Genomic DNA, 24,219 nt, shown 5'->3' on the forward strand with positions numbered 1-24,219 from the left:
GGCTCGCCCCACTGGGGATGGAGCCCACAACCCGGGCCTGTGCCCTGACCGGGAATTGAACCCTGACCTCCTGGTTCATAGGTCGATGCTCAACCACTGAGCCACGCCGGCCGGCTTTTCTGGAGCTCATATTCCACTCTCCTTTCGGATGGAGCTGAGTGAGGCCGTGAGCACAGGAAGGCAATGGGCGGTGAGCAGGGTGCGCTTTAGGGGTGACGTCGGATACTCGGATGTTATGACAGTTGTGCTGTCATTGGCTTCAGTTTCCTCCTCAGACGTCGCAGGAGTCACAGCAGAGGGAGGAGCCCCCAGGTGGCTCTCGGGGCCCAGGCCATGGGCCTCCCCCCCTGGGAAGGCAGAGGAGGCTGGCCCAGGGCAGAGCCAAATCTCTACCAGCATCCGAAGAGCCACAGACCTCCAGGCTCTGGGATGTGTCTGGGCTGTGTCATGCGCACCGAATCTGGCAGGCACAGCAGTTAAAACAAACAAACAAAAAGCCTTAGGAATAAAATCAACAGAATACCCTTTCCTGCTGCTTGCCGGGCAGTGTGGTTTTCATTAGCCCGGCCTTGTTAAGACAAGTTCACTGCGCCTTCTACAGAGACACCCAGCGCCTGGGGCACTGAGTCACTCTGACCTTTGGCTGCTGGACACGGAACAGGAGGAACAGATTTCGTCACTCAGCAGTCACAGCGCAGCGGTCCTGCTTTGGCATTAAAGGGTGGACAGACCCTTCGATGAGGCCACAGCTGTTAATGCTGAGGGCGCTCTCTCCACAGGCCTCGGCTTTGAATTAAAATGATTGAACTTTCGCCCTGGCTGGTGTGGCTCAGTGGACAGAGCGTCAGACTGTGGACTGCAGGGTCCTGGGTTGGATTCCGGTCAAGGGCACATGCCGGGGTTGTGGGCTTGATCCCCAGTGTGGGGTGGGCAGGAGGCAGCCGATCCATGATTCTCTCTCATCATTGATGGTTCTATCTCTCTCTCCCTTTCCCTTCCTCTCTGAAATCAATAAAAAATATATTTGCGCCCCCGCCCGCTCCTCCCCCCCCCCCAGGAGACCAGCCCTGCTCCCTGTAATGTGCGAGAAAGGGGGTGATCACAAAGGCGGTGCTGCAGGAGGGGCAGCAGGGCTCAGGGAGAAACGGACGGAGAAGGGTGGCGGCCATAGTCAGGAGGAGTTGGACAAGTGCAGCCCCACCTGGCGCTCCGCGTGGGGAGGAACTTACGTGACACATGAAACTGACTCTCATCTGCTTCCATCCGGCCAAGCGGACGTTAGCGGACCGGACCGCACACCAGTGACCCACCAGCAGTAGGGTCTGCAGTCCCACCCCCACCCCCGCCCTGCCTGAAGGCCACCTCCATCTTGAACCTAGTGTGTTGTTCTGATTATAAAGCGATTAGCAAAGCAGCTACACTTGGATTTCTTTTCTATTCCCTACCTCCTGCCCCAGGTTTTTCCTCCTTAAAATCCACTTCACCGCCCCCGCCACTCCACCCCCAACAAAACCTGTTGGAGGGAAAAAATGCCAGGTACAGATCCCTCTGGTCTGCAAGCCTTCCCCTAACCCTGGGCCACCGGAGCCAGTGTGGGGGGAGCCGGGAGGACCAGCACACGGGAGAACCGGCGGGGAGCTGGTCCGGGACGCGTGGCCAGGCGGCCTGAGGCAGAGCCGCCGAGCAGATGCTGCCACGGCCACGGCCGCAGCCAGAGGAGGCCTGGCCTGGAGGAGCGCGCAGCCTGGCGGGCCCTGGTCCGGCCGCGGGTGAAGCAGGCGCATTAAACTCGCCCGCCTCGCGGCGCACACACCCCTGAAAGCAGGAGGACAGACTACAGGGAGAAGGTGAGCGCCTCTGCTCTCGATGGCCGCTCAGGCCCCAATGTCATCACTGTATTGGCTTGGAATGGGCAGATTCTGGAAGCGTCTGGATGGCCAGTGGGAACAGGGGCCCCTGCCAATGCCCCACCCCCGGGGGGGGGTGGATATAGGGAAGGGCTGTGTCAGCCGCCTGAGCTCCGGAGCCTGGCCCAGAGCAGGAGGGTAGCAGCTGGCGGGGATCTCGCGCGCCCCGCCTGCAGGCCCTGCTTTGCTCTGTTTGGCTGTTTTCCGGCCTCTCCATGCCTGTGCTGTGAAAGCCTGGGTGGCGGCCAAACAATAGCAGCCGCCTGTGCAGCCCTGGGCTCGGTCACGCACCGGCTGTGGCCCGTGTCCGCCAGCCCTGCCCCCAAGCTCTTCCCTTGGATCCACAGTCCGTCTGCGGAGGCCACCGAGGCTTTCTGGGAGCTCAGCCCCTCGCGGACCCGGCCATCCCGGGAGGGACTGGGTCAGACAACAAAGGAAGGAAACCAGCTTGAGAGCAGCGGGGGGTGGGGGGGGGGGACGTGCATCTCACTACCGACCTGACCTCCTAGGTCAGCTGGTGAGAGCAGCTCAGTAACTTAATGGAAGAAAAAAGTACAATTTGAAAAGTTTTATCTTTATTATTTTTATTTTTTACAAAAGAAATACATATTGCAAAACAATAAAATAGATATAAAGGGAAAGCGAACGTCTCATAAAGCCCACTGCTCTCCACCAGCCCTCGGCCCCCGCTGCCCTCGGGGGCGTTAATCCGAGGTTGAAACAGGCCGTGGGGACAAGGAGGAAAGTGGAGTCATGTGTCCTGAGCAGCGGCGCTCCGGGCACCTGTTTGGTGCCACCTCTGTCGCCGGCAGCTTTGGCGCGCTCTGTTCACCAGGCCTGACTAGCATGGCCGGTCCACTGACCAAAAACACAATGCTCTCGCAGCAGTGCTGGGTAAAAATTTAAAAATCTGGAGGCCCTGGAAGATATTGGTCACGTGTAGAGAATATTTTGAAGAAAAAAATGTCGAGTTTGAGAGTCCCGCTCCTACAGCACCCATGGTGCTCAGGGTTCCCCGTGGAGCCACGCCCAGGCGGTGCCCGCTCTCCCCACCGGCTTCACGTCAGAAGGAAGGGTGCACATGCCCTGGCGTGGGCAGCACCGGGAGCCAGAACGCCAGACCTGCCCCGCTTCTAGCAGGACCTCTGACCCTTCATTTCTCTTTCCAGCCGGGCCCATTCCACCAGCTGGATCACTGTGCCCATCAGGCGCCCTCGTCGCTGCTATCGAAACCCAGGTGGTAGAACACAGCCTTCCCCGGCTGCCGGGGCTGCGGGGCCTGGGGGCTTTCAGGGTTGAGGTCGCTGAACCAGCTCATTTGGGGGTCCCCCTGGGAGCTGTCAGAACGCTGGCTGCTGTCCTGGGGAGAGTGCCCGCTGAGCTGCGGGAGGGCCCGGGGTGCTGCCTGCGCCATCCTGGGTCTGAGTGCCCCTCCCCGAGCAGGCTGTGTGGGGTTCCGTCCCTGGAACCCCCGACACAGGGGCTGAGCACGGGGCTCCTGCTGCTCCGGGGGGGACCCCTGTGAGCCGGGCCCGGGAGGCTGGGGGCACCTGGAACTGAAAGCACAGGCTGTGCTTCGGGGTTGCTCTTGCCGCCTGGTGGGGGGCCTGCCCCGGTGGGTGCTCCTGGGCGGCCGGCCTCTCCGCCTGTGTTCTCCCGTCACCAGCCGCTGCTCACAGGGGTCACGTGAGAACACGCCTTTGGTCTGACATTTTGGGCTGGTTACAAAGTTGTTCACATCCAGGGACAGAAGCCGCAAGGCTCCTTGGGCAACCAGCTTCCTGCCGCCACAGTTCTCGGAGCTCGTCTTAGGGAGAAGCTGGCTCTTGAGGCTCGTCTGTACGGCCTTGTCCCGGACGCCCCTGCTTCTCTTTCCTTCTCCCACGGCCTCTTCGGGGAGGGCTGCCCTCTTGGCTCCCTCACCCCAGACGTCAGACTCCCCGGGCCGCAGGGCGCCCATCCTCAGATCCCGCGCTGGGAGGGCCTGGGCCTGGGCCTGCGGGGCGGGGCTGAGGCTCTGGGCCCGCGGGGGCGAGGTCTGGGAAGTGCTGTCTCTCACGTGCGTGGGGGCCCGAGGCCCTGCGAGGAAGCTCTTCAGCTCTGCGAGGGTGCCGGGCACGTCGAGCCGCGCCAGCTGCTCACACAGCTGCTGGACGTAATTGCTCTGCTGCGTGGCCACAGCTTCCAGGTGCTTCAGGCCGGACTTCATTTCTACAATCTCCGCTTGTCTCTGGGCAAGGCAGCGAGAAAGAGGAGCGTTACCGACAGTGCAACGCAGAGCACAGTGAAAGGGGCAGACGAAGCCAAGGATGTGGGGCAGTGGGGCTGCCCCGGAGCACAGCCCCGGCCGCATCTGCTGGAGGATCCTGGGAAAGGAAGCTGGCCCTACCCTGGCCGTGACCTCGGGCCGGTGCTGTGTTGGCCTCTGTTCTGGCTGAAAGTTTGCAACATTAACGCTGTCTCTCTGGCCTCAGTGACCAAGTCACCCGCGCACCCAGGAAAGGAGCTGGGCCTATACTTACAGCTTGGAACTCCCTCCGCAGCTCCAGGACCGCCTGCTCCACGCGGCCTTTGTCCTGCGCTGTTTCCAACACCAGGTCCCTCTGGGCCCGCGCAGTTTCTTGCACTAAATACAGAACAATGACAATTCGCCTTAGGAAGACGGTGTCCCGGCCACAGTGGTGGAGAGGCAGGGGGAGGCTGGCCTGGCCCGGGGCCTGCTCTGCTGGCAGATCAGCTGGGTGAGGAGAGGACGCCAGAGCAGGACGCTTCCTCCGCTGTCCTCCTCTCTCCCTCAGGGCAGCCGGGCCATGGCACGCTCACCCTCAGCGCCTGCTGGGGCCCCTCAAACCTGTGGCCCCGATAACAGCTCCTTCTTGGCCCACCGGCTGGGCCCTGTCACCAGAGGGATCTTCCTAGCAGGCAGGTATGGTCATGCCCCTCTGAAACCTTCCCTGAAACTTTCAATGGCACCCCACTGCCCCCCTTTACATTGGCTCCTCCCTCCCCCCACCTCCCTGCATCTGGGCAGTTTCCTAAGCGACCTCTCCCCGCTCTGGCCTTGTGCCACTCCTCCCTCAGCCTGGAGCACTTCTGCCTCCATCCCTGTCACTCTCCCCCTCGCTCACCCACCACCGTCCCACGGGGCTTCCTTCCCATTCCTGTTCTTCCTTCTGCGCTCAGCGTCTCCTCCCGGGAAATGTCCTTTCCTGCCTGGCGTGGGTGTCCCTCTCTGCTGGTGGCACCGTGTGCTCTACCGTCACTCCTCACCCTCCACTCCTCCTCCCCCATCCACTTGGGCTCTACTGGGCGTGGAGAACAGGGCGCTGGCTGCTCAGGACGGAGAGTGGCCCCCTCTTTTGCACACGGGGTTCACGTGTATTTATTTAATAACACGTTGCTGCAATGAGGCATTGCCATTGTCTTGCTAGACTGCTGTCATGTGAAGTTGCTCTTACATTTAGTCAATACACACGTGAGAGAGAGAGAGAGAAGGGTCATCAGGCTGACGTGCAGGCGAGCCCTGAAACGAGGATCTGAAGAAGGATCAGCCTGAGCTCCAAATGGCAATAAACAAGCAAACACGCCCAGAGTGAGCGTGCAGATGCTTCCACCGGTTATGACCACAATAGGAGGGGCACCTAATCTGGAAAAATAAGGGGAGCAAGACGGAGACGGAGAAACCAGAGGGAAAAAAGGAGCTGGCGCTGCACAGATTAGGGAAGGTCTTCAGGCACAGGAGGAAGCAAGTACCAAGGATCTGAGGCAAAAGGAAGAGCTTATTAGGACTAGGAATAGACAAGCCGGTGTGATGTTGGAAAAAAATCGTGTTCTGTGTATTTTACCACAATAAGAACATAAGAGATTTTTAGTTAAAGTCCGTGTGTCAGCCAGTTAGAAAAAGGATGTGTACTTATATTTCCGGTACTGGATTCCTGTTCCTAAACGCAATTAGTCAAATAGTTTCCCAGACACCCGTGCAGGTATTTGTAGTAGAAGGCAAACCTCGTTATCCTGCCCTGGATGAGCTCCTAAGTAGCAATGTTCCTTACAACCGTGAGGATTGCCGGCACAGAAGCAGAGGGTGAGGAAGGCAAGCAAGTGTTCGATCTAGAGTCCGTGCTCAGGACACGCTGTGTCCCATTGTTCTCTCCTTGTCCCCTGGAAACACGCCTTCCTTACAGGAGCTTTTTTTGGTATTAAGCTCATTACTTTCAAGTCTTCTTTTTTTCTTTTAAAAAGTTTCTGAAAATGACTCAAAACCATCGTGTGATACAAAGAGAAAGGACAAACCGCGCCCGTGCAGACCCTGGCTCCACCTCCTGGACTTCATATTATGAGCAGCTCCTAGCATGTTGTGTTGCTCCGTATGCAGAGCCACAGGAACAGGTCGTGTGTGTGTCCCCGTCCTCTGCAAGGGGACGCGCTTCATTTCCGCTTTGGCTGAAACAGCAGATGTTTTTAACTTTTTTGTAAATCCACTCCCATGTTCTGGCCAATCTGCCGTCTCCTGGCGGGAGGGTTTGCAGGCATTTGCTGCTATTGAGGGACCTGAGAAAGGCCCGGTGAGACCGGTTGGTTCTGACGCTTTTCCGCTGTGACCAGCGACTCCGGGCTCGGTGGTTGTGCTCGCCCTGCTGTGCTGAGAGCAGAGCACGGTCTGGGGCCACGTGTAAAGGAGGTTCCTCAGTCCCCCCTTCCCAAGCTTCTCTTCCCACTGTTCACGAGACGGTCCTGGTTTCATTTAACAAGGAGTAAACATTTCCACTCCAACATGGTTCACATAGATGGGCCTCATTCTTCTTAATTACATGTGCCTTGCTAAGAAAGGCATTTCTCTAAAATTATAAAAATGTTGCCATGTTTTCTTATAGTTCTCTTTATGATTATATTAATACATCTATTCATATGAAATTAGTTTTGATATAAGAGTTATCTATTTTCCAAAATTAGATATTTTCTAATTTTTTTATAGTGGCTCCTTCTTTTTATTATCCTAATGATCATATACATATATTTTTTAATTTTAATTTTTTTAATCCTCACCTGAGGATATTTTTCCATTGATTTTTTGAGAAAGTGGAAGCGAGAGGGAAAGACAGAGAGAAATGTCAATGTGAGAGAAACACATCAATTGGTCGCCTCCTACACGAGCCCAGACCAGGGCCCGGGCTGGGGAGGAGCCTGCAACCCAGGTACGTGCCCTTGACCGGAATCAAACCAGGGACCCTTCAGTCTGCAGGCCAACGCTCTATCCACTAAGCCAAACTGGCCAGGGCCTAATGATCATATTTTTCAATAGAACTGATACCTATTAGGTAAAAGTACTGCTCTCTTTTTTTAAAAAAATATCTTTTATTGATTTTTTTTACAGAGAGGAAGGGAGAGGGATAGAGAGTTAGAAACATCGATGAGAGAGAAACATCGATCAGCTGCCTCCTGCACACCTCCTACTGGGGATATGCCCACAACCAAGGTACATGCCCTTGACCGAGGCAGCTGATCGATGTTTCTCTCTCATCGATGTTTCTAACTATCCCTCTCCCTTCCTCTCTGTAAAAAAATCAATAAAATATATATTTTTTAAAAGTAGGATGTGGATGGCCTTGGTAATTCATTTTATTTATTTTTTAATCCTCACCTAAGGATATTTTTACAATTGCTTTTGTATATTTTCATTTTTCTACCTTTATTTATAAGAACATAACTCCTCTCCTAACACAAAACAAACACACATCCAAGGAGCAGCTCATTAAAAACAACAGCAACAGAACTAGGGGCAGTGGGACCTTGTTTCACACCAGTCTGTGCCTGGCTCAGGAATTCCGTTGCTTTTGAGAGAGTGGAAGGGAGGGCGGGAGAAGGGGAGAGAGAAACATCAATTGGGTGCCTCCTGCAGGAGCCCCAACGGGGGGCCTGGGCTCAAACCTGCAACCCAGGTATGTGCCCTTGACTGGGAATCGAATGCGGGCCAATGCGCTAACCACTGACCCCACCGGCCAGGGCAGAAACTCATTTCATTGCTCCGGTCCTCGGTGTCCTTAGAGGAAGAACAAGAAGAGGGCGATTAAATGGCTTTGAGTAATCCTTCTGGTTGAACAGGAGGACTGTGACGGGAAAGACCTCCTGACCTGTGAAGGCACCAGTCACACAGCGACAGAGCAGTTCCCGCAGGAGACGCCCCTTGCCTGAGGGCCGCGACGGCAAGTCCCGTGCTCTGGGCCGGCTGGGTGCCTGGCTGGGTGACAGGGGACTTGTCTGATCCTCTCCCAGGGACCAGCTTCCTGCTCCTGATCACTTCCTACCAAGAAGGGCTGACTGAGGACAGGCACTTGTGCCCATTTTCAAGAACGACTGCCTTTCTAATGAATACGATGCCAGTGTTCCTGCTCCTCCTGCTGCTGCCTCTCTCCTGAGTCCTGCCTTCTGACAGGTGAGGAGCCCTCAGGGTGGAAGGTCAGGACCCCAGGCCTCCTATAAGCCAGACTCAGTGCCATCCCCTCTGCCTTGGTCTTGGGTTGGGGCCTTGGCGCTCCCATTCCCTGCGGACCTTACGCTCACAGCGCTGCTGCCATCCCTCCTGGAGTTCACTGGTGTTAACGCAGAGAGCAGAGCGCTTTCCTGGGCTCTTGGGTGGGATTTCCCATCCTGTCCTGCAAAGGCCGCATTCCTGGTTTGTTCTGCTCTGTGTCTTGCTGCTGCTGTGCGGGTAGCAGTTCGAGGCTTCCAGAGCGGGTTCCACGCAGACGCACAGCGGCCCCGTGTGTGGGACACCAGGCTGGAAGCCAGCACACAGTACAGTGCTTCTTTGCAGACATATGGGGATTGATTTCTAAGCCACACAAAGGCATTAATTTTTGTAAATCATGAGCAATCCATCCCATGGCATTTGAGGAAGTTGGCTTCAATTTGTTTAAAATAGAAAATAAACACCCAGCCAAATGCAAACAAGTGCAGATGCAGCCACCATCTTGCTGTCTAGCTGTTGCTTCCGGGAGGTGTCCGCCGAGGGGGAGCTATGTGCTGGCTCTGGTGTTTATTAAGGGACAGGATCCTGGTTTCAGCTGAACGTCACTCACGAACTGGCAGAGCAGGGGACCCTACAAACCACAAACTGTACCTGAGGTTAAGAGAGATTCTGTGATTCACTATGAAAAGCTCTCATTGAACCAGGCAGCCAGGAGAACAGCAGGTGATGGGGTATTCTAACCCTAAGGGAACAGTCTCTGTTTCTAAGCCTTTCCAGGCAGCACAGCTGGCAGGTCAGCTGAGACTGGGGTGCTGCGACTGCCCCCCGCAGGGAGCTGAGCAACCCGGCAGAGCTCCAGCGGTGACTGGGCGGACGATCAGGGCTGCCCAAAAGGCATCTAGGGACAGGGGCCTTCCCCCACAGGGGCCCCCGACCCCACTTAGTGTGCGTCACATCTCTTCAGGACCAACCTCTGCACCCACCTCGCATCTGAAACGCAGTATGGAACCTCACTACCTGCAGGACCCGGCCAGGGTCCGAAAGTTCCCACGCATGCTGGCCTGTGCCCTCTGCTGATAACCGCAAACAGGAGGCACTCACAGGTCTTGGCCACAGTCTCCAAAGAATCCAAAATAGACTGGCTTCTTGAACTGAGATGTTCCTCAGACTTTTCCACCGATGTCTGCAACTAAGAAACCCAAAATTAAGAAAAAAAAATTCACAGATTGTTACTAACTTGGAGAATTGTCATTTAATGATAAAAGTTGTTAATGTATTGCTATTCTACATGAACTAAAGTCCAGACAACATAATGATTAAACTTCTTAAAGTGTAAGATGTTCTAACTCTTTGAAATGTAGCTGTACTTACCTTGTGAATGCTTTCTCTGACATGGGAAATGAAGCTGTATAGAGTCTCACTAGAATAGGAGAGAAAGAAGAAAATACATGCTTGTGAAATATTGAAACAGAACGGATTCCGTGAAATGGCAGGCATCCACCTGGTGTAGCATCAGACTAGCTCTTGGTCAGAGTTGGAGACCCAACCCCGAGAAACCTCAGTGTCCAGCTGAGGAAGGGGAACATAGACTTTTCATGACCATTTCCAAGGCAAACCACTTTTCTTTTTAAAATTCATTCTATATGGGAGAAACCAAGATGGCGGCATAGGTTAACGCTGGAGTTTGCTGCCTCGAACAACCACTTCAAAAATACAACTAAAAGACGGAACGGACATCATCCAGAACCACAGGAAGGCTGGCTGAGTAGAAGTTCTACAACTAGGAGGAACCGAGAATCAGAGGAGGCGCAGTGCTGAAGTAAAATACTAAGGTGCGGAGTGCACGCGGCGCGGGCTGGTGGCGGAGGGCGTGGTTGTCAGTTTCAATCCGGAGGGAGCCTCAGACTCTGAGCTCCAGATCCGGGCGAGTCTCTAGGGACCCAGACTCAAACGGGAGAAGCGGGACTGTCTGGCTTCAGTCCCTCCGAGGTTTGCAGCGGTTGCTGGGACAGAGAGGCAGAGCCCCTGGGGACAGACTGAGAGAAGCCATAACTGCTCCCTCCTCCGCCCTGTTGATCCCGTGGGACCTGCCCCGCCCAAGCCCTGCACAGAGCCATTTGCTGGATAGCCTCAGGCAAAGGCTAGATTAGCACCTCCCTAGAGGACAGAAGTTCTCCCACTGCAGACACAGCTGATTCTCACAGCCAGTTGGCCTGGAGGTCAAGTAGTAATTACCTACAACAATCAAGGCTTAACTACAACAAGACTGCGCACAAAGACCACAAGGGGGTGCACCAAGAGTGTCTACCTCAGGTAATTGGGCCACTTAACACGGAAAGCCACTCTATCGACACAGCAAAGCATAAAAAAATGCCGAGACAAAGAAACAGGCCACAAAGAACAGAACCGGAGGAAAGCAGACTACTGGATATAGAATTCAAAACCACACTTTTGAGGTCTCTCAAGAGGCTTCTAGAGTCTGTTGATAAACTTGATGAGATGTACAGGAAATCTAATGAGACCCTCGATGGTGTGATAAAGGACCAACTAGAAAGTAAGCATACACTGACTGGAATAAAGAATATTATACAGACTCCCAACAGCAGACCAGAGGAGCGCAAGAATAAAGTCAAAGATTTGAAATGCAAAGAAGCAAAAAACACCCAACCGGAAAAGCAAAATGAAAAAAGAATCCGAAAATACGAAGATAGTGTAAGGAGCCTCTGGGACAGCTTAAAGCGTACCAACATCAGAATTATAGGGGTGCCAGAAGATGAGAGAGAGCAAGATATTGAAAACATATTTGAAGAAATAATGGCAGAAAACTTCCCCTACTTGGTGAAAGAAATAGACTTACAAGTCCAGGAAGTGCAGAGAATCCCAAACAAAAGGAATCCAAAGAGGACCACACCAAGACACATCATAATTAAAATGCCAAGAGCAAAAGACAAAGAGAGAATCTTAAAAGCAGCAAGAGAAAGAAACTCAGTTACCTACAAGGGAATACCCATACGACTGTCAGCTGATTTCTCAACAGAAACTATGCAGGCCAGAAGGGAGTGGCAAGAAATATTCAAAGTGATGAATGTCAAGAACCTACAACCAAGATTACTTTACCCAGCAAAGCTATCATTCAGAATTGAAGGTCAGATAAAGAGCTTCACAGATAAGGAAAAGCTAAAGGAGTTCATCACCACCAAACCAGTATTATATGAAATGCTGAAAGGTATCCTTTAAGAAGAGGAAGAAGAAGAAAAAGGTAAAGATACAAATTATGAACAACAAATACGCATCTATCAACAAGTGAATCTAAGAATCAAGTGAATAAATAATCTGATGAACAGAATGAACTGGTGATTATAATGAATCAGGGACATAGAAAGGGAATGGACTGAGTATGCTTGGGGGGGAAAGGGGTGTGGGAGATGCGGGAAGAGACTGGACAAAAATCATGCACCTATGGATGAGGACAGTGGGTGGGGAGTGAGGGTGGAGGGTGGGGTGGGAACTGGGAGGAGGGGAGTTATGGGGGGGAAAAAGAGGAACAAATGTAATAATCTGAACAAAAAAGATTTAATTATTAAAAAAAATGTTATATAGGCTGAATAAATTCATTTGATAAGTAAAAAAAAAAAATTCATTCTATATGTATCTTGAATGAGGTTACATTTTAGCAGCTTCAGTAGTTACCACAGTAGAACAGACAGGCCTTTACAGTTATATGCCCCATAACTACGTTTTAGTCAGTGATGAACTACATGTACATCTGAGGTCCCATTAGACAATGGAGCTGAAAAATTCCTGTCACCTAGCTCAGTGGTCGGCAAACCGTGGCTTGTGAGCCACATGCGGCTCTTTGGCCCCTTGAGTATGGTTCTTCCACAAAATACCACTTGCGGGCGTGCACGTAGTGAGATTGAAACTTTGTGGCCCATGTGCAGAAGTCGGTATTTTGTGGAAGAGCCACACTCAAGGGGCCAAAGAGCCGCATGTGGCTCTCGAGCCACAGTTTGCCGAGACGCAGTTTGCCGACCACTGACCTAGCTGACTCCTAACTCCTGGACACATCTTAGCCTAATGACTATTATTTTTACTCTAATAGTCAAAATAATAGAATGAGGAAGTAGGGAGACAATTCTGGGAACAGTATTCATTTCTTTTTTTAAAAAAATATTTTTTTACTGATTTCAGAGAGAAAGAGGGAGAGAGAGATAGAAAGGTCAATGATGAGACAGAATTATTGATCAGCTGCCTCCTGCACGCCCTACACTGGGGATCGAGATGGCAACCCAGGTACATGCCCTGACCAGGAATCGAACTGTGACCTCCTGATTCATAAGTCGACGCTCAATCACTGAGCCATGCCTGCTGGGCAATATTCATTTCTAATGGAAAAGAAATTACCACAATTATTCCTCAAATAAATATCTTGCTTTTGAAAAGATTCAGATATGGATTGTCATTTAAACATTTTACAGCTTTTGTTTCTTTAATCTACATAATACAAATATCAATATCAATTTTCAAACCCCAATAGAACAACCCTTCATACCAAATCTTTTTGTGTTCCACCAGGCCGACTTTGAAAGGAGAATTTAATAGAACCATTTGGAAATCTACAAACCATATGTTGTTTTTTTTCATGAAAGAGATTGGCATATTACCAATATAAAAATATTAAAAATATCTAAAATATATATATAAAAAAGTAAATTAATCAAGGGTGTTAAGAATAGAATGTTATTAAAATACTAGAGGCCTGGTGCACAAGATTCGTGCACTTGGCGGGCGGGGGGGTCCCTCAGCCTGGCCTGTGCCCTCTCGCAGTCCAGGAGCCCTTAGGGGATGTCCGACTGACAGCTTAGTGGGCCTAAGCCATCAGTTGGATATTCGTAGTGCTGCCGCGGAGGCAGGAGAGGCTCCCGCCACTGCCACTGTGCTTGCCAGCTGTGAGTCCAGCTTCTGGCTGAGCAGTGCTCCCCCTATGGGAGCACACTGACCACCAGGGGGCAGTTCCTGCATTGAGCGTCTGCCCCCTGGTGGTCAGTGCATGTCATAGTGACCGGTTTTTCTGCCTTTGGGTCAATTTGCATATTAGCCTTTTATTATCTAGGGTAAAAGCAGAGAATTAGGGTACCTAGAAATACAACCAAAATTAAAGAAATACAAGAGTTAGAAACATAATAGAAGTAGAGATAAAAATATGATAGAAATAGTGAAGGAAAGATGATAGAAAATAGAAAAGACAAAGAGATGGAAAATAGTTTTTAAAAATTAGAGGATCAATGCAGGAGATCCAACACATACCCAACATTGGAAATACAAAAAGAAAGAAGAGTGAAAATAGAGAGGAGGTTTTTCAGAAATATAATAAAAATTCCCAGAACTGAAAGACCTACGTTTATAGGTCAAAAGGAACTACCCATGCCCAGGGATTATGACATGCCACATTAAAGCAAATTACTGTAAAATTTCAAAACTCTATGGATAATGAGAAGGTCCTAAGGACTTCCAGAAAGAAAAAAGCAAGTGACATACACAGGATCAAGGATCAGAATGGCATCAGATTTTTAAAAGCAACATATAAAGCAACAGGGCAAGGCAGCAATGCTTTAGAAATGCTGAGGAAAAAGAATTTCCAATCTGGAATTTTATATCCAGCCTAATTTGCCATGAACTGTGAGGGGAAAATAAAGAACTTCAGATAGCCCTGGCTGGTTTGGCTCAGTGGATAGAGTGTTGGCCTGAGAACTGAAGGGTCCCAGGTTTGATTCTGATCAAGGGCACATGGGTTGCGGGCTCGATCCCCAGTGGGGGGCATGCGGGAGTCAGCCGGTCCATGATTCTCTCTCATTATTGATGTTTCTATCTCTATCTCCCTCACCCTTCCTCTCTGAAATCAATTTAAAAAAAAAAGAACTTCAGATACACAAGTTCTCAAAAAATTGTTTAGGTGCCATGTACTGTTGTCAGAAAGTTTCTGAAATATATGCTTCACCAAACCCAAGGGGTAAACCAAGAAAGAAGCAGACATAGAATCCAAGTCAGAGGATCCAACTCAGATAACAGCCGCACTACAGACTGAGAGTCCCAAGTTCAGATTAGAATTAGGAAGGATGCCTCAGAGAAGAAAATGATACTGAAAGAATTTCTAATGCGTTTAAATATGTAATGAGAAGCTTTTTCAGTTTGGCTGCAGCATTTGGGAATAGACTAATGATTCCTACACAGAAAACTAAGCAAAAAAGAAAAGGCAATTATGAACATTAGGAAAATGTAATCATAGTTTATAGGATTTTCCAGGGCCATCTAGAGTGGTCACAGAGTGATAAGGACATAAAGATTGAAAAGGGATTTAACCAAAAATGTTTCTATAGCTATTTTGGATTTTGTTTTTGCCAGAATTTATTAAAATTATGGTTTTTCTGCCTATCATATAAATCAGTATCTTAAGCTTGAGCGTTTCCATTTGGTTCACAGGAGAGGGCTCCAGGGTGGTTAAAAGGGTGACGAGTGGTTTCAGGGAGAGGCTCAGGCAAAAGCCAGACACAGGGGATGCAGAGGGGTCCCTCCATGGCCTCTGGCTCTAGGGCTCCTGGTCGTGCTAGAGGAGCAGCCGTTCTTTAAAAAACAAAACTTTATCGTTGAAAGTTTTTGTTCCCCCGCTTACCCTTGCACTGAGGAGGAACTTTGAAGAGGTGATTGCCCCGCCCAGCCTGGGGGGCTGCAGAGATGAGTCAGGTGCCGCCCATCTTCTTGATGAGTTTCACCTCCTCACCCAGGAAGCGGTTCCCCAGGAAGTCAGAGCTGAGGGCCTGTGTGGGTAGAATCCAGGGCCTGCAGCTCCAACAGGGCCTGGTTTGGGTTCCCTATGACTACGTTGGCTTCTACGGCGTCCTGACTTTTGCCCACTCATCTTGGGGAGGCTTCAGCACGCCCTGGAAGAGAATGCAGCCACCATGCTGGCTTTGCATCTTTAAGAGACACGGGACACCCTCAGGCTTCTTCTCGGCCAACTTGCGGAAGTGGCCCACACCCTTCAGAGCCGTCGAGGTCGAAATAGAAGCCCAGAGAGAGGTAGGTGGAGGCCGAAGAGGCAGGCTGACCAGGCGGCTGACCGCAGCCTCCACCTCGGTGGAATAATTCTGATGAGTTTGGGAGCTCATGGTTGTTGGGCACTAGGGAGTTAAGGTAAAAAAAAAAAACAGTACTGGCTGGTCTCAGGATGAGGGTGGCTGAGGTGTTGGAAAAGAGGTTGGAGGGTGGTCAGAGGCTGGAAGAAAGGGTGGCCCTGGGTCTGTTCCGTCCACTGTTGAAGCAAGAAGCAGGTCCAGGGGACTGGCAAGGGCACGCTGCCTTGAATTCTTTTTAATAGAAATTCTCCAGAGTCCTCCTCATTTACCTTCTCTATGTAAATACTATAGACATTTTTTGCCATCTTGTAAATAATTGTTAGCAGAAACTCATTTCACTACAAAAAGTAGAGGAAATGAAACAGAGAGAAAGAAGGAAGTAAAGGAAGGCCAGAAGGAAGGAAAGAAAGAAGGAAATATCAAGTAGGACTCAATGTTTCAAGAATTTTTTTCAGTTCAGAAATATCAATCAAACAAAATATAACCCAAAGGCCCAGAGAACAAAAAAAGTAAGACTGATCTCTCTGAAGCAGTAAGAGGTGAGGGCACCCTGCCCATTGCAGCCTTGAGGGTCTCTGAGAGCCCCGAGCTGCTAGAGCTGGATTCCGAGGGGAAAGAAGTCGTCAAAGTCTGGGAAATGTTCATCAACAGAATCAAAGTCTTCAAGGAGAGCATTTTGCTTTTCTAACTAAAGATAATATACAGTATAACAGATACCTAATCTAGGGATTCTTTTAAAGATTCTGGCTCTTTCAACATCAGAGCACTGGTGGTGCTAAGCAGCGCATCCTCACGCACAGAAGTGATAGGGTGTCTCTCTGCTTGGGTGTTACGATTCCTGTGATACCTAAAGACGTTGCCTTGGTAACAACTTACTAAGAAATGAACACGTTAATTTCCTCAATGACTTCACTTTATTTAAAAACCAGAGGCCCAGTGCATGAAATTGTGCACGGGTGGGGTCCCTAGGCCTTGCTGGTGATCAGGGCCGATCGGGTTCCCGCCTCCCCCCCTTCTCCTTCCCTCACCGCCTGCGTCTGCCACCACCCACCCCCGGTACCCTGTCCCAGCCTGGGGTCCCAACCCCGATCAGGCGATCGGGGCCTGCCTGGCCAGGGGTAGGAACCAGCAGGTTGGCTGGCAGGCCCCATTGGTTATCGGAGCCTGCGGGCTGGGGGCAGCTCCTACATTGAGCGTCTTCCCCCTGGTGGTCAGTGCACGTCATAGTGACAGGTCATTCCTTCATAATGGTCGCTTAGACTTTTTCATATATAGAAGATATTGCAACTCTAAATTATTCACATATTTGTTTTAAAAATCAATAACACTAAAAAGAATATAAAATTTAGGGTAATCTGAAAAAATAGCAATATTTCAAAATGAGAAAATCAGCTTGCACTGTGAACATAAGAATTCACATGCTATGTTTTGTTTTGTTTTTAAATATATTTTATTGATTTTTCACAGAGAGGAAGGGAGAGGGATAGAGAGTTAGAAACATCGATGAGAGAGGAACATTGATCAGCCGCCTCCTGCACACCTCCTACCGGGGATGCGCCTGCAACCAAGGTACATGCCCTTGCTGGAATCGAACCTGGGACCCTTCAGTCCGAAGGCCGATGCTCCATCCACTGAGCCAAACCGGTTAGGGCTTGTTTTGTTTTTTAATATTTTTTTTATTGATTTCAGAGAGAAAAGGAGAGGGAGAGAGATAAAAACATCAATGATGAGAAAGAATCATTGATTGGCTGCCTCCTGCACATCCTCCACTGGGGCTAGAGCCCGCAACCCAGGCATGTGCCCTTGACTGGAATTGAACCTGGGACCCTTCAGTCCGCAGGCCAATGCTCTATCCACTGAGCCAAACCAGCCAGGGCACATACTATGTTCTTGATCCTAAAACAAATAATGTTATCTTATTTCCTAATTCCGATGATCTGAAAAGAAAACAAATTAAAGGCAGAATTTTGGGTAGAATAAACATAATGCTACTTGAATATTGCATTTCTCTAAGACAGTGGTTCTCAACCTTTTGGCCCTTTAAATACAGTTCCTCATGTTGTGACCCAACCATAAAATTATTTTCGTTGCTACTTCATAACTGTAATGTTGCTACTGTTATGAATTGTAATGTAAATATCTGATATGCAGGATGGTCTTAGGCGACCCTGTGAAAGGGTCGTTCGACTGCCAAAGGGGTCGCGACCCACAGGTTGAGAACCGCTGCTCTAAGAAGTCCTTTATTTTTTTAAAATAAATCTTTATTATTCAGATTATTACAGTTGTTCCTCTTTTTCCCTCCATAGCTCCCCTCCACCTGGTTCCCACCCCACCCCGTGCCCTTAACACCCCCCCCCACTGTCCTCATCCATAGGTATACAATTTTTGTTCAGTCTCTTCCCCCCAAGAATTGTCAGTCCACTCCCTTTCTATGCCCCTGATTCTATTCTATTCACCAGTTTATTCTGTTCATCAGATTTTTTATTCACTTGATTTTTAGATTCACTTTGTTGATAGATATGTATTTGTTGTCACTTTGTTGTTCATAATTTTTATCTTTACCTTTTTCTTCTTCTTCCTCTTCTTCAAGAATACCCTTCAGCATTTCATATAATAATGGTTTGGCAATGATGAACTCCTTTAGCTTTTTCTTATCTGTGAAGCTCTTTATCTGACCTTCAATTCTAAATTATAGCTTTGCTGAGTAGAGTAACCTTGGTTGTAGGTTCTTGCTATTCATCACTTTGAATATTTCTTGCCACTCCCTTCTGGCCTGCATAGTTTCTGTTGAGAAATCAGCTGACAGTCTTATGGGTACTCCCTTGTAGGTAACTAACTTTTTCTCTTGCTGCTTTTAATATTCTCTCTTTGTCTTTTGCCCTTGGCATTTTAATTATGTTGTGCCTTGGTGTGGTCCTCTTTGGATTCCTTTTGTTTGGGGTTCTCTGCGCTTCCTGGACTTGTAAATCTATTTCTTTCACCAGGTAGGGGAAGTTTTCTGTCATTATTTCTTCAAATATGTTTTCAATATCTTGCTCTCTCTCTTCTTCTGGCACCCCTATAATTCGGATGTTGGTACGCTTGATGTTGTCTCAGAGGCTCCTTGCACTATCTTCAAATTTTTGTATTCTTTTTTCCTTTTGCTTTTCCAGTTGGGTGTTTTTTGCTTCTTCGTATTTCAGATCTTTGACTTGATTCTTGGGATCCTCTAGTCTGCTGTTGGATCTCTGTATATTATTCTTTATTTCAGTTAGTGTATGCTTAATTTCTAGTTGGTCCTTTTTCATATCCTTGAGGGTCTCACTATATTTCTCGGAGGTTTCTAGAAGATTCTTGAGTAACCTTATAACCGTGGTTTTGAACTCTATATCCAGTAGTTGCTTTCCTCCATTTCTTTCATTTGTGACCTGTTTCTTTGTCTCTGCATTTTGGCTGCTTCCCTGTGTTGACAGAGTGGCTTTGTGTGCTAGGAGTCCTATAGGGCCCAGTGGCTCAGCTTCCCTAATTACCTGAGGTGTACCCTCTTGGTGCACCCCTTTGTGGGCTGTGTGCACAGTCTTGTTGTAGTTAAACCTTGATTGCTGTTGGTATCACTGGGAGGAATTGACCTCCAGGCCAATTGGCTGAGGACCAGCTGTGTCTACAATGGGAGAACTTCTGTGCTGGAGACACCCTTATGGGGCAGGACTTGCTTCAGTGGGGCTTTGGTGCTGAGTCTGCCCCCTGAGTGTGTCTCTTATGGTGTGAAGAGTTGTAATCTGGATGGTCTCACTCTGACCACTGGGTGCACTGGCTCTTGGATCTCCAAGGAGGTTCAAAGTCAGCCACTGCCTGAGGCCATGCAGCAGGAGCTACAGAGAAATCTGCAGATTCCTCCTCTTTGTTTGGGGTTTGGAGGTGCCCAGATGAGGCGCAGCTGTGAAGCAATGCAGGCTGCTGATTCGAGCCTTAGGCCTTCTTTTGGAAGCTCTGGGGTTCTCTGACCCAGCTGAAGTTTGACAGGTTTTTAGGCAGAGAAAAGCCAGGCCATTCATATGCAAAAGCCTCTGTGCACAGCTTGGGTGGGGTTGTAAATTGGGTGGGGCGGGGTCTCGGGATCACCAGGGTGGAGCAAACAACAATGGTTGCCCATCAGCCCTGCCCTGATAGGTCCCTGGGTCTCTGTGTCCTGCAGCCTCGTGCAGGAACAATGACCGCTGCAAGCACCTCTGCGAGAAAGCTGCCCTCGCTTTCTTCCCCGATGCCAGACAGTCCAGTGTCTCTCCGTATGAATCTGGGTTCCCAGCTTCTCACCCGTAACTGGAGTTCAGAGCAGTCGGGAGCTTGTATCTCCCTCCCGATTGAAAAAGACAACAGCGTACCCAGCTGCCAGCCCCTTTTGCACGTGCCTCTGTACCTCTGCACTTCCACACCTCTGCACCTCCTACTGGACTCAACGCGCTTTTCTCTTTCCTTCTAGTTGTAGAATTTCCACTCAGCCAGCCTTCCTGTGGTTCTGGATGATATTCGTTTTGTCTTTTAGTTGTAGTTTTAATGTGGTTGTGCGCGGCAGCAAGTTCAGGTGTTTACCTATGCCGCCATCTTGGTTGTCTCTCAAATATTTTCTTTCTAAGAAGTCCTTTAGCTGACTTTTCAGAGGGGCCAAAACTGTGGCAGCCATATTCAAATCTGCTACAAGTTATACTGACAAGAAAGCAAATAAAGAGTAATTTTTTAAAAAAAAATGTATTTTTATTGATTTCAGAGAGGAAGGGAGAGGGAGAGAGAGATAGAAACATCAATGATGAGAGAGAATCATTGATCATTTGCTGCCTCCTGCACGCCCCCTACTGGGGATTGAGCCTGAAACCTGGGCATGTGCCCCTGACCAGGAATCAAACTGTGACCTATTGGTTCATAGGTCCACACTCAACCACTGAGCCACACTGGCCCAACAAGAGTAATAATTAGATGAGCTATAAAGGCAAGAGTGCTATCATGCTGAAATTGAATTAGTCACTATTGGCATTCCATTTTCTGTTTCCCTCATAAAAGAGAAGATATCTTGTCTACTTGAAAGGTTTGCATACCTGTCACATTTATCTTTTGCTATTTTCTTTTTCTCCTCAAACTGTTCCAAAAGGCCTTTTGATTTTCCAACTGGCAAAGGAAGAGGAAATAAGCCTCCATCATTTATATCTTCTTCAAACAGCTGGGGTTTTGTCTGGTACTTTGTGAAAATACTAGGTTCATTCTGTTAAAAAATCATTATAGCATTTCACATATAAAAATACCTATAACATTCACTATTTTCTATACAATGCAGAGTCATAATCATAATACCAGTAAGTGAAATTCATAATATTAAATAACATAGCATGTAGTATTTCCTTTTTAGTTCATATATTCAAGAAAACTATATTAAAAAAAACTCTTTTTATTAATATAGTTTCTGCATTACTGGCCCAGAGAGATATAAAATGCCAGCTAAAATGGCTTCAAATCAATTGCATAAATTTAAAGGCAACAACAGATAATTATTTTTCCTATCAACTATTTTATTTATATCTTTTAAATTTCATTTTTAATTATAGTTGATATACAATATTATTTATATTAGTTTCAGGTGTACAACATAGCGATTCAACATTTATAGACCTTCCAAAGAGATAGATCACCACCTGTGTGATCTAGGTCTAGTAACCATCTGTCATGTTACATAGTTATTACAACACTAGAGGCCCGATGCACAAAATTCGTGCAAGAGTAGGCTTTCCTTCCCCCGGCTGCTGGCACTGGCTTCCCCCTGGCACCCGGGACCCAGGCTTCCCTCCGGCTCCTGGCAGGCACCCAGGACCTGGGCTTTCCTCACAGCCCCAGCTTTGTCTGGAAGGACGTCTGATCTAATTAGCATATTATGCTTTTATTATTATAAATTATTGACTCTATCCCCTATGCTGTACATTACATTCCTGGGACTTATTTTATAACTGAAAGCTTGTATTTTTTAATCCCCTTCCCCTTTTCTGCCCAACATCCTACCCCTCTCCCTGTCTCTGGCAACCCTCAGTTTATTTACTACAGAGAATTATTTATACTATCTCTGAGGTGATGTGTTAACATTTTAGTATTAACCAGTTTAACTCAAATTACTGTTGTTCAGCTGCTAGTGGACTAGACTAGCTGGTAAGATGGACATGAACTGGACAGTGGGCATGCGGACACATAGTGAGCCAATCCCTGCATCCGATGCAAAGTGCACTCTGGAGCATGTAGGAGTACATTTGCTCCATCATGCCACTGGGCACAGTGTTTGTACTGAAATGCTCATCTCACAGCATACCCTACTACTTAAAGCACTGAGCTAAGCTTATTTGTTAAGTTTCTATTTGATGCACATAAATCTGTATATAAAGTCAAATCTAGTTCTAGACCAAAATAAATAAATACATAAAATTATTTCTGACTCACAAAAGAAGACATGCTGGTCTTAAAAAGTCAAGGACTCAAGAGACTTGGTTTCTCCTTCTGGCCCTTATTTATTAACTCAGAACCCTCATGTCCTTCAAGGAGATAAGGTAGCACAGTACACTATAATCCACAAAGCACCTGAAATTTCCTAGAAAAAATGTCCATCTAAAATAAAACTTACGTACTTTATTCCAACTTTTCTAAAGTTCTTTTTCTTATGAAATGTTTATAAATAATAGTATGACTAGTCATAGAAAATGTCATGCAATATTTGGATCTCTCTAGAAGTGGTCAAGGTACTGGAACAATTCTATACTAGAGGCCTAGTGCACAACATTTGTGCACTTGGGGGGGTTTCCCCTCAGCCCTGCCTGCACCCTTTAGCAGTCTGGGAGCCCTCGGGGGACATCCTTAGCGCTACAGTGGAAGAGAGGGAGAGGCTCCGCCACCACTGCTGCGCTTGCCAGGTGTCAACCCAGCTTGTGGCTGAGCAGTGCTCCTCCTGTGGGAGCACACTGACCACAAGGGGGCAGCTCCTGCATTGAGCATCTGCCCCCTGGTGGTCAGTGCGCGTTATACGACCGGTCATTCTGCCATTCGGTCGATTTGCATATTACCATTTTATTATATAGGATGCTTTAGTAATAAAAGAAACTGCAAATATATTTTCTCCATTTCAAACTACCAAGTCAAGTGAATCACCAATAAGCACAAATCCAGTTAGAAGAGTAAATATAATTCAACAGAATAAGTCATCTTTATGCTTATCTCCATAATGGCGGTAAAATGTGTGCAGAGAAATTCTGGCAGTCAGACTCACATCCAGAGAACCCTTTTGTAACGGTTTTGGGTCTCTCAAATGGACACCAACGTCCAAAGGTGCTGACAGGGTCTCTGAACTTTCTGGACAGAACTGGGATCCAAAGAGGAACTGAGAGTCACTGAGACTGGAATAATCACCCGGATTATTAGCCCAGTTAGATGACTTAGTGGTCCTGAAATTAAGCAAGAAAAGAAAAGTAGTGGGAAACATCTTGAACAAATCAAATCACTATTCATTTTAGAATATTCTAGGCAGAGTGCTAGCCTATTCTGACTTCCCATCCCCTGAACACGGTCACTACAACCTATAAAGAAACAAGAACAATTTGAATGTCAGGTATTTTGATTACAACAACCTGGGAACAATCAGATGGGAATTCAAACAATAACACCATTACTGCTTGCACAATAGCACTGTAGGGTATTAACACCATTTTGGAGATCAAAGTTCATAAAATCTTTAGGGATTAAGAGAACATTATCTTTTTAAAAGTTGAATCTTTTCATCACTAAAGGGATAAAAAATAAAATATGGCATATGCATATAACTGAAGCAATAAGCTAGATTTACATATAACCACATGAATAAGTCTCAAAAATCTAATTTTGAGTGCAGAAAAAAGTAAAAACTAAATGAGCACTATTACATACCATTTATATAAACTTTTAAACATACAACATACACACCATGAAGGTGGGTCCCTCATGATGGGCTGGCTCTCTCTCTCCCCCCTCCCCCCATGTGAGGACACAGCAAGCCAGGAAGGGACCTCCCCCAGAAACTAATTATGCTGGCATCAAGTTCTAGGACTTCCAACCTCCACACCTGAGAACATTCCTGTTGGTGAAGCCATCCATTTATGGTCCTGTGCTTTGGTAGCCCAAGCAGACTCTAACTCTCACAGTCCCTGGGCATCATAGTCCCTAGGCCCGTGCTGGACAGAGTCATTGCTCAATTAACACACATAGCTGAATCGACAGTGCTTTTATCATCATAAAATAGGTGAAAGGAAAAAGACAAGTATGGGAGGGTGCAGCAGTGGCAGGCAAGGGGAAGAAACTATATGCTAACTCTATAACCAACAGGAAGGGGAGCCTTTTTCTATAAAATAAATATAACTAAAAGATCTTTAAGTATCAGTCTATATAACTGAAAAACTTACCCAGAGGTTGAGGGAATACTGAGCATATCTTTGATATTCCAGACATTAAAATTCATTTCTTATGATTATTCCTATTTTAAAAAAGAGAAACATTAATTTAAAAGGTTAATATAATCCCCCCAAGATTGCTTTACTGGTGATGATACGTAGATGAGGACATTTCAGTAGTTATATTTTCATCCAATTAGTGAAAAGTCCCATTACCTATGAGCCAGAAACAGGCATTCTCTGTTGTTAAACTATGTAGAAATTTCTCTCCTTCTTGATACCACCAG

At 47.9% G+C, this 24,219-nt stretch overlaps 1 protein-coding gene across 1 annotated transcript; it reads right to left on the reverse strand.

Annotated features, from left to right (window-relative positions):
- Nucleotides 1-2,913: 2,913 nt before the first annotated feature.
- On the reverse strand, nt 2,914-24,000 carry CCDC36 (coiled-coil domain containing 36). The gene is made up of 7 exons (XM_023747754.1): nt 23,945-24,000; nt 22,780-22,954; nt 20,579-20,742; nt 9,748-9,796; nt 9,478-9,565; nt 4,430-4,533; nt 2,914-4,137 (listed from the first exon to the last, which is right to left on the reverse strand). Exons 1-7 carry the CDS (start codon nt 23,998-24,000, stop codon nt 3,112-3,114), a joined length of 1,662 nt encoding a protein of 553 aa, XP_023603522.1. The 3' UTR covers nt 2,914-3,111.
- Between the last annotated feature and the right edge of the window lie 219 nt (nt 24,001-24,219).

Source organism: Myotis lucifugus, unplaced genomic scaffold (assembly GCF_000147115.1).
Source record: "Myotis lucifugus unplaced genomic scaffold, Myoluc2.0 scaffold_961, whole genome shotgun sequence".
Lineage (NCBI taxonomy): Eukaryota > Metazoa > Chordata > Mammalia > Chiroptera > Vespertilionidae > Myotis > Myotis lucifugus.